The 10,195-nt window shown below is 37.4% G+C and overlaps 1 protein-coding gene across 1 annotated transcript in view; it reads left to right on the top strand.

Annotated features, from left to right (window-relative positions):
• The window catches only part of ptprz1 (protein tyrosine phosphatase, receptor type Z1), an 88,679-nt gene extending 80,365 nt beyond the window's left edge, over positions 1–8,314 (top strand). Inside the window, exons 18-29 of the mRNA XM_022764558.1 lie at positions 1,289–1,423; positions 1,848–1,982; positions 2,871–3,034; positions 3,430–3,565; positions 4,028–4,174; positions 4,476–4,569; positions 4,664–4,737; positions 5,320–5,448; positions 5,588–5,749; positions 6,073–6,215; positions 6,295–6,430; positions 7,322–8,314. Coding sequence (XP_022620279.1) covers positions 1,289–1,423; positions 1,848–1,982; positions 2,871–3,034; positions 3,430–3,565; positions 4,028–4,174; positions 4,476–4,569; positions 4,664–4,737; positions 5,320–5,448; positions 5,588–5,749; positions 6,073–6,215; positions 6,295–6,430; positions 7,322–7,465 — 1,599 coding nt within the window. The 3' untranslated portion in view covers positions 7,466–8,314. The remainder of the gene's footprint in view (positions 1–1,288; positions 1,424–1,847; positions 1,983–2,870; positions 3,035–3,429; positions 3,566–4,027; positions 4,175–4,475; positions 4,570–4,663; positions 4,738–5,319; positions 5,449–5,587; positions 5,750–6,072; positions 6,216–6,294; positions 6,431–7,321) is intronic.
• Positions 8,315–10,195: the final 1,881 nt, after the last annotated feature.

The raw sequence follows: 10,195 nt of genomic DNA, 5'->3' as shown, positions 1-10,195 counted from the left end.
ACTATGACGTTTTTTGACATTTTTCATGCCTTACTATACTATGACATTTTTTGACCTTTTTATGCCTTACTGTACTATGACGTTTTTATGCCTTGTTATACTTGCCTTACAATACTGTGACATTTTTTGACATTTTTATGCCTTACTATACTATGATGTTTTTCAACATTTTTATGCCTTACTATACTGTGACGTTTTATGCATACTATACTATGACGTTTTTCAAAATTTTTATGTCTTACTATACTATGACGTTTTTTGACATTTTTATGCCTTACTATACTGTGACGTTTTATGCCTTACTATACTATGACGTTTTTCAAAATTTTTATGTCTTACTATACTATGACATTTTTTGACATTTTTATGCCTTACTATACTGTGACGTTTTATGCCTTACTATACTATGACGTTTTTCAAAATTTTTATGTCTTACTATACTATGACATTTTTTGACGTTTTTATGCCTTGTTATACTTGCCTTACAATACTATGACATTTTTTGACATTTTTATGCCTAACTATACTATGAAGTTTTTCAACATTTTTATGCCTTACTTTACTGTGACGTTTTATGCCTTGTTATACTATGACGTTTTTCAAAATTTTTATGCCTTACTATATTATGACATTTTTTTTGACGTTTTTATGCCTTGTTATACTTGCCTTACAATACTATGACATTTTTTGACATTTTTATGCCTAACTATACTATGAAGTTTTTCAACATTTTTATGCCTTACTTTACTGTGACGTTTTATGCCTTGTTATACTATGACGTTTTTCAAAATTTTTATGCCTTACTATATTATGACATTTTTTTTGACGTTTTTATGCCTTTTTATACTTGCCTTACTATACTATGACGTTTTTCAACATTTTTATGCCTTACTATACTATGACGTTTTTATGCCTTGTTATACTTGCCTTACTATACTATGACGTTTTTTGACATTTTTTTGCCTTACTATATTATGACATTTTTTGACGTTTTTATGCCTTACCATACTATGACATTTTTTGACGTTTTTATGCCTTACTATACTATGACGTTTTTATGCCTTGCTATACTTGCCTTACTATACTATGACATTTCTTGATGTTTTTATGCCTTACTATACTATGACGTTTTTTTGTCATTTTTATGCCTATGCTGGAATGCGCTAAAACATTTTACCCGTCGCGGAAGTACAACACTAAAACACTGCTGCTATGGAACTCTTTTTAAGTAGGTTTTGTTTTTGTGTTGAGTTATTTCCAAGCTTATGTAGTCGGTGTGTTTCCCTAGGGTTTTAAAAAGACCAGGTCGTACATCGCCGCTCAGGGTCCTCTGAGGTCGAGCACTGAGGACTTCTGGAGGATGATTTGGGAGCAAAACGCCAGTGTCATCGTCATGATCACAAACCTTGTGGAGAAAGGACGAGTGAGTGACCAGATCTGAGATTTACTCTGACATAATATAAAGTTTGTGAAGTGAAATCATTGACATTATTTTATTTAACAAATAAATTTCTCCTGACTTTGAGAGACATGATACACAAGATAAGCTTTTCTTACCTCATTACATTTTTAAGAAGTGTAATTCCTTTACACAAAATTCAAAATCCTAAAATTTCAGAGTGAAAAAGAAAAAAAAGTTAAATCTTTTATTAATTATTAAAATGCCATTTTTAATGTAATATTCTGAATCTTTTAAAGTGATTACACACAAAATAAAAACAAAAGAATTTCATGTTTGAATTTTTTTTTATTCTACATTTTTATACACATGAAAGACAAAAAAAAAAACTCTCTTCCTTGATTCATCATTTTCTCAGCCGTGTGTGATCTTTTGACTGTATCCTCAGAGGAAGTGTGATCAGTACTGGCCGACGGAGGTGCAGGAGGAGTATGGCAGCTTCCTGGTGACAGTGAAAAGCAGCAGAGTCCTCGCCTACTACACCCATAGGACCTTCACCATCAGGAACACCAGCGTCAAAAAGGTCAGTTAAACCAGGCACTTACATCACAGAAACGAAACAAACATTTTTTTTAAACATTCAAACATCACCCACAGTCCTTACATGCCCTCACATTTTCATGCTGTTTTCCTCTAATCACTAAAGCACATTAAATATAAATATGATTTCTATTAACTATGGTTGTTTGACCAGCACTCAGTGGCGCTGTCAGCCTCTATCATCCAGACATTTTCTGAATTCTGTTAACTTCTTTATCTTTTATAATCCTATACAGACCTGAAACATGAACGAAAAGTCTGTTTATTTTGCAGCAAATGATCATTGTCAGTAATAATAAACTTAATGGCAACACTGAAAAATTTTATATACAGTTTATAAACATGTAATAAAGGGGTTATAATATTCTAATTTAGTTAGTTACAAGCCAATGTAAATGTTTATTAATGTATTTTTAACTGCTATAAACTGCTGTATAACCAGAAAATGAATGATAATATAGTAAAACACGGCTGTAATCATATACTGCATGTTTTCATTGGACAAATTATAATTGTTGACAAATACTGTACATTAATAAAAATGTCGCAGTAACAATTAATAGATACTCTAGAGTTGATGATTAATTTTCTTTCCATCCAAACAGAGCAAAAGTAATTATTTAACAATGAAATAAAACAAAAACAGAATTAGTTCTATTCACACACAATTCATTATTATCACTGCAGCTCCAAAATAAACAGGAAAAATTTAAAAAGCATGTTAAATCTAAAACTGTCACAAAAAGTTTCTTATACATCCATATTGAATCTAGAGCCCAAAATCAAAGACATCTTTCCTGTTTCACATTCTGGACCCTTTAAGTTTATGAGTTTTTGTTGAAAGCTCCTGTTTGGTTCGTTCTACCTGCAGGCCTCCCAGAAGGGACGGAGCAACGAGCGGACAGTGACGCAGTACCATTACACCCAGTGGCCTGACATGGGCGTCCCAGAGTTCGCCCTGCCGCTGCTCAGCTTCGTCCGCAAGTCGTCCAGAGCCCGGACGGACAGCGTGGGGCCGGTGGTGGTCCACTGCAGGTGAGAGCAGATAAAACCAGATGAGATCAGGAACTCAACGTAACTGGAACAAACACCATACAGTCTTATATTAGCAGCAACAACTCTAATGTAAACAAATGCTTGTTATATTTTAAATGCTATTATATTTTAATTTTTAAATTCAGTCAATCATTTATTTATTATTATTATTTATTCACTATATGAGCTGTAACAAAACGTTTTATCTATTTTATTTGTTTTATCTTTTTTTTCATTTTACATGGTGCTGCTTGTATTTTGAAGTTGTGTGTATGGACTAGGACACTGGAAAAGGAATTGCCTTTCTTGGGATTAATAAAGTTGCCTGAATCTAAATTTGAAGAAATTACTAATAAACTAATAAAATGAAATCTTCTCTTCCTGTTGGCATGCAGCGCGGGCGTGGGCCGGACGGGGACCTACATCGTCCTGGACAGCATGCTGAAACAGATGAGAGACGAAGGCACCGTCAACATCACAGGCTTCCTCAAACACATCCGCACACAGAGGAACTACCTGGTCCAGACAGAGGTCAGAGGTCAACCCTCTGTCTGCACACACTGTCAAACAGTCTATAGTCTGACGCCAGTCTTTTAGTGATGACAGCAGCGTGATTTAATTCAGTCTGTCAGTCTGTCCTCCACTTTAGTCCAGACTGAAATATCTAAACATCTATCTCATGGTTTCTTCTGAAGACTTGCAAATCACCATAAGAGTTCTCACTCTGAGGGTCCCTGAGCTACAAAGAAAATTACAGGGAGTTAATGTTTGATACTAGATACTATGTTTGAAAATAGATCTTCCTTGGAGAAGCCCACAAATGAGTTCAAATTCATCTTTATGTCACATGTAACGTGGTAAAGGTTGGGAGGACATGTTATTGAAGAGAAGGAGTCTGCATCACATGGAGAACAATGTAAACACTAGTTTTCTGCTGCAACGACAATTATTAATTAGAGTGTGACCTCAGCACTGTCCGTCTCCTCTCAACAGGAACAGTATGTTTTTATCCACGATGCCTTAGTGGAGGCCATCATGTCCGGGGAGACGGAGGTGGTGGCAGCTCACCTGCACAGGTACATGGACGAGCTGCTGACCCCGGGGTCTGCTGGGAGGACGCGCCTGGACAAACAGTTCAAGGTGAGCAGCTCATCCAACTTGTTGTGTTGGATTTTAACAACAATACTTTCTACTCTAGAATATATATTGTTAACTGTACTATGATACTTTTGTTACAATTTGTTTAATTGTTCATTTAATTAACATTTTAAAATCAAAGCTAACGAAATCAGTGTAACAAAAAAGCTGAACAAGCAGAACTTCGTTTAAAAATGTTAAGATTTTGTCAACTATTATTGTGCATAGATGTTGTATTATTCACAGCTCAGAATGATTCATACTGATTCCTCAATCACTAACAGATGTTTTGTGTTTTCCACAGCTGGTTTGTCACTCCGGAGTGAAGCAGTGCGACTACTCTGTAGCTCTGCAGGACTGCAACCGCAGCAAGAACAGAAACTGCTCTGTGGTACCCGGTGAGTCCGACGTGTTTGTCAGTTAGCCTGATGCTAATCTTGCTAAAGTTAGCCGAGGCCAAGAGACGATAAACCTCATCTTGTGTCTTTGCAGTGGAGAGGTCACGAGTGCGTCTGTCTACGTCGGCGGGGGAAACGTCAGACTACATAAATGCGTCGTACATCACAGTAAGAAACAATTAAGTTTTTTATGCTTTATACTTGTAGTTTGAAAGGTAAATATTGTACCTTTCACTCCACTGTATTTATATAGTATGGGTGACAATATATTTGGTATAGTGGTTATTGTTATTATTTAGATTATTAATATAATATGTAATCAACGAATAAATAATGACGTATTATGACACATTAAATCACCCCACAGTATAGAAAGTAATTAAAATTAGCTCTACCTTTACCAGCTGCAGCATTAAAGTGATGCACATTAATTAATGCGTTAATAATAATAATCCAAAAATATATATTATCCTGAAATCAGCCATTCTGCATTATGAGTACTTTTACTTTTGGTACTACAGGTATATTTGGATGCTAATGCTACAATATCAGTTTAAGAGCATCTTCCCATCATTTAAAAGTTGTACTGTTCCTTTAACACATCATAAGTTGAATTACTATCTCCCTGTTCATGTGGATGTTATATTTGTTCCTTACTACTAACTATATTGTGTAATCTGTTTAATGATAAAAAATGATTGAATAGTGAGGAGTGAAATTAATTGTTTTGTCCCGATTTTGTTCCTGCAGGGTTACAGACAGAACAGTGAGTTCATCATTACCCAGAATCCTCTGCCTGGCACCATAAAAGACTTCTGGAGAATGATATGGGACCACAACACCCAGGTCATCGTGTCACTGCCGGGGACAGCAGCAAGTGTGGTGAGGAACTGTTTTGTGGCTGTATTTGGGAAACACTTCAATCTAATGCCTGTTTGCTAATTACAGACCTGCAGTCAGGACATGATTAGCTTAGCTTAGCATAAAGACTGGTCTTGATGACTTCCTGTGTTGTTAGATGGAGGATGAGGAGGGGGCGGCGTCATCTGTCTTTTGGCCCCGCAAAGGGCAGCCAATCAGCTACGAGATGTTCACTGTCACTCAGAGAAGCGAGGGTCACGTCTGTCTGGCCAACGAGGACATGCTGGTGGTCCAGGAGTATGTGCTGGAAGCTACACAGGTCAGTGGAGCTTGGAACAAGACAACTTCACTTAGACCACAGAATCATTGAAACTAAATAAATTTAAACTTATTTTTTTATTGTCTACACAATTTTTAATTTTATTTGACAAGGTTTTGAGACGTGTGTCTCCAAGGTTTTTCTTTCACAGCGTCTCTTTTAAGTTGAGTTATGATTCTTGCAAAAGCATGAGTCAAATATCATATTTTTCAGACTTTGGGTGCAACCTATGAAAATCGTTCAAGTCTCTACCATCCATTTAGCAAAATCACCCTTATGAATTGTTGTTGATGTCCACTCTGTCCCCCTCCTTATTTCGACAGGACGACTTTGTTCTGGAGGTGAAACACTACCGCGCCCCCCGCTGGCCGAACCCAGACAGTCCCATCAGCAACACCTTCGAACTGCTCAACCTGGTGAAAGAGGAGAGTACTGCCAAGGACGGCCCTACTGTGGTCCACGATGAGTAAGACCTTCTCTGACCCAACTTTACCATTATTAGAAGATGTTTTACAGTGAAAATCAGGAGCACTTTTTTTTTTCAGTGTGGGCGGAGTCACAGCAGGAACGTTCTGCACCCTATTGTCTCTGACTCACCAGCTGGAGGCCGAAGGTTCGGTCGACGTCTTCCAAGTGGCCAAACTAACAAACCTCATGAGACCAGGAACCTTCAGCGACATCGTAAGGCTTTACTCTGTCTCACCGTACGCTGATGATAATGTGCTGTACGTCTCAGAAAATGGGATACATACCTGTACTCTACAGCACCAAAGTGAGATTTCAGAGCAGGAACAGAGGATGCTGTCACTCCATGGACACTTTTCAAAACACTACACCAGTACTAACATTAATGATACTTCAGAGTGAAATACTACGGATCTAGACCTGGTTCTGAAGAATCAGGTGGTCCACTGTGAACCTATCCTTTAGCTAAGCTAACTGAGAATGACTTTGGAATGGTACATAATGCTGTAACAGTAAAATGGTTTTATTGTCAGTATGTTATACCATAAATAAAGCTGTATTTTATGGGTCTGTAATTTCCAAATAATAATTTTCCGTTAAAAAAATGTAATTTGGTAATAATTACAGATAAAATGGAGACGGTTTTCAGACGGTACATTTACAATTAGGTAATTCAAATGAATTGCTACAGTGGCCTAGAGAGTCTTTTGTCAGTGCACAGCAAGTCAAAAAGTTAAAAAATAGCATACGAACTAAATGATAACTGAATGAATGAATACTTCCTTTCAGTTAAAATGGATCACTTCTTTCAAGGACCTTCCTGTTGTCCCCATAATTAGTACCAATGTACTTAATTCTTATTAGGAAACTTTCTAGAAAATAATTTGGGAATTACGCACCCATAAAATAACATGTTATTACAGTAATACAGAGCAAAGCTGCAACAGTTAGTTGATTAAATAGCAAATTATAACTTTTTTCATTTTATAGACCAAACCATTCCTCAAAAACATAAATCAGCATATTAATTGATAATGTAAATAATTGTAACAATGACATACTGTAACCTTGATAATCAACTAATATTGTTTACCTGTTGTTTTAAAGGAGCAGTACCAATTCCTGTACAAAGCCATGCTGAGTCTCATCGGGACGCAAGAAGACGAGAAAACCCTCCAGTCCTCCGACAACAACGGGACGATCGTGGTGGGAACTGCCAGCACCGCAGAGAGCCTTGAATCCCTGGTGTAACTGCCCAAAAAAATAAAACAACCACAAAGAACTTTTAACTTTTTTAACTTTTACAAATGAGAAACAGCATTTGGTCTTTCCTCTTCAGCCACCAACAGAACTTCTCCTGATGCCAGACTCACGCTACAGCTACTAAATAAAAAAAAAAAAATTCCTCGTCATTCAGGACTGTGTGTGTTGTTGTAGTTTGAGGCTGGCACGTACCGAGCGAGTTTTCTTCTTTGCTGGATCTGGACTCCCTACGGTTTTGTAATGTGTGCCTTTTTGTATTTTTCATCCTGTACGTCTAACTTTGATACAAGCTGTAGACTAACTGTCCGACGTTTTAACGCTGTACTGCCCTGAGATGTTTCACTCAACTAACAATCTTTTCCTAAACCTTTGTATTTATTGGCACTGAGCCAAATGGGATAAAAAAAAAGGGAAAAACTGCATCTTTTTACATCAAATGAGATATTTTGTTAGCCTGTCTTTTATAGAGCTCATGCACTGAACTCCTCCTCTCTGTAAATACCATCGCAATGGTAGCAGCAGTGTGCAATTGAAGTCAAATATAAAATAAGGGCCTGAAATAATAAAAAATAATAATAATCTAATGTAAATAATATTATAGTAATCACCTCGATGGACCAAATTTCTATTTATACTTTTAGATTTTTATATTTTACCATTTTTAGTGCATTCAAATGTTATGGTTTAATTCTAATTGCTTAGTTGGAGAACATTAATGCTTTTATATTCTGGATTTTGTAACAGACTAAATGTGATGCATGGGGTACTGACATGTTTGTTTTTTTAGCTGGACATGAAACACTGCTGGATTATTAGCTAGGGGATTAAATAAGTGAAACACCAAATAAAGAGCCTGGTGGAGTGTTTTGTTCCCGAGTACAGAACTACAAGTAAAAACATCCTGCAGTCATCACTGCCACTAAATGTCGCACTAGATCACCAGCATCTCAGACCAAAACAAATGCTTTCCTAGCCACACCTCCGGCCTCCGTTTGGTCTTTACATTCCCAGTCAGCAAGGTGTTTGGAAGCAAAGTTAAAGTGACCACTAAACACACAAGAAGAAGCTCAACTGAATAAAGTTACCCTGTGTACACAAGAGCCAACAAAAAACAATCTAACAACAACCATTAGCCCATGCCAGGGATGCTGTGATATGCCCCACAATAATGCACAGTTAGCCAGCTAACAAGCGCAACATTTGCTGAACACATTCAAAATTAGAGTAACAGCAAGTTAGCTATTGTTATCATGCTACTGTGGCTGGTCACTAAGCCAGACCAGTATTAGCTCAACAGTTGTACCTGGGAAGAAAATCAGCCTTGGACTTATCCACCAGGACCGGCTGCATGACATTGATGGAGCAGGTAAAAACTTTAAATACTTTTTGGATGTTTTGACATTCCACCAGCCAACTAGGATTTGAGCTGCAGTCTACCTGTGCCCTGGTCTGATCTCTTTCTGTATCTGAGGCCTCTTAGACGGAAAAGTGGTTTCTACCATTACCAGCTACCAAAACAAAGAACAGCGAAGCTCAGATCACAACACACACAGAGGAGGTGTGACTTTGTTCTCTGCTCAGGACGCCATTACTCCACTATATTATTGTTTAAAATCTCATTTACATAACCTTTAGCTACACATTTTGAAGGGGTCATGTGTGTTTTATGAAGGGAGAAGTTGTTAAAGGCAATTATTACTCTGATACTGGAGAGTTCACACATCGTTCCATGGTGATTAACCCCGTCACCGGCCATGTCGTCATTCCGGATAAACAGCCTAAAGGTTCCAACCGAACTGGAGATAACATTTTATTTAGATGTAACTGCCAGTGATGGTGGACTTGAAGCTATTTTGTCCACAATGTGTTGACAGTATTTCCACACTTGGCATACCATAATTACAATCTTAATGATATGATATGAACGCAGCATTAGTGGGAAATTCTCCATGACGACAGACTGTCATACTAATTGTCCTGGTCCTGGATTGTCATCCAATGGAACCTGCACATTTCACTCTCTAGGCATTTCTCAAAATTTGCTACAGAAGAAAAAATAAATTAAAAAATTGAAAATGTGCAATTGACACAACAAGATCCGCTCACCTGGATTTGGGGATTTTCTCCGTAGATCCTCTCAAACTCTGGGAAGAGTCCTGGTTGTTCCAAACTTCTTCCATTTGAGGAACCTGAGATAAATCTTAAGTATCATAACAGTGAGTCTGAAGACTTATGTCAATGTGATATTTCAGTTTTTCCTTTTTAATAAATTTGCAAAAATATCTAAAATTCTGTTTTCACTTTGTCATTATGGGGTATTGAGTGTAGATTAATGAGAGGAGACATGAATTTAAATGACTTTAGCATCAGGCTGCAACATAACAAAATGTAAAAAAAAAAAAAGGGAAGGGGTCTGAATACTTTCTGAATGCACTGTATCTTTTCCCTTTATGGAATCATGCTTTAATCCCTGCACTGAACCAGTTATTCCAATTGATTTCCCATGTGTTAATCCGGGCTAAGACTCTGCAAGAAACGCGTCTTTTCAGGACAGAAAATAGGTCAAGTGTCCAGACGTCATCTTGACCAGCCGCCGTATCCACACCTTCATTTGCATTTTTGACTTTTCATAATTACATGCCCAATTATCCCCTGCTTGGTGGCCTATTTTGCATGGCTGCCTCCAAATCGAGTGGAAGCAAAAGGGCTGATTGTCTT

Source organism: Seriola dumerili, unplaced genomic scaffold (assembly GCF_002260705.1).
Source record: "Seriola dumerili isolate Sdu_G_001 unplaced genomic scaffold, Sdu_1.0 BDQW01000550.1, whole genome shotgun sequence".
Lineage (NCBI taxonomy): Eukaryota > Metazoa > Chordata > Actinopteri > Carangiformes > Carangidae > Seriola > Seriola dumerili.
This window is presented reverse-complemented; position numbering and strand designations above follow the sequence as displayed.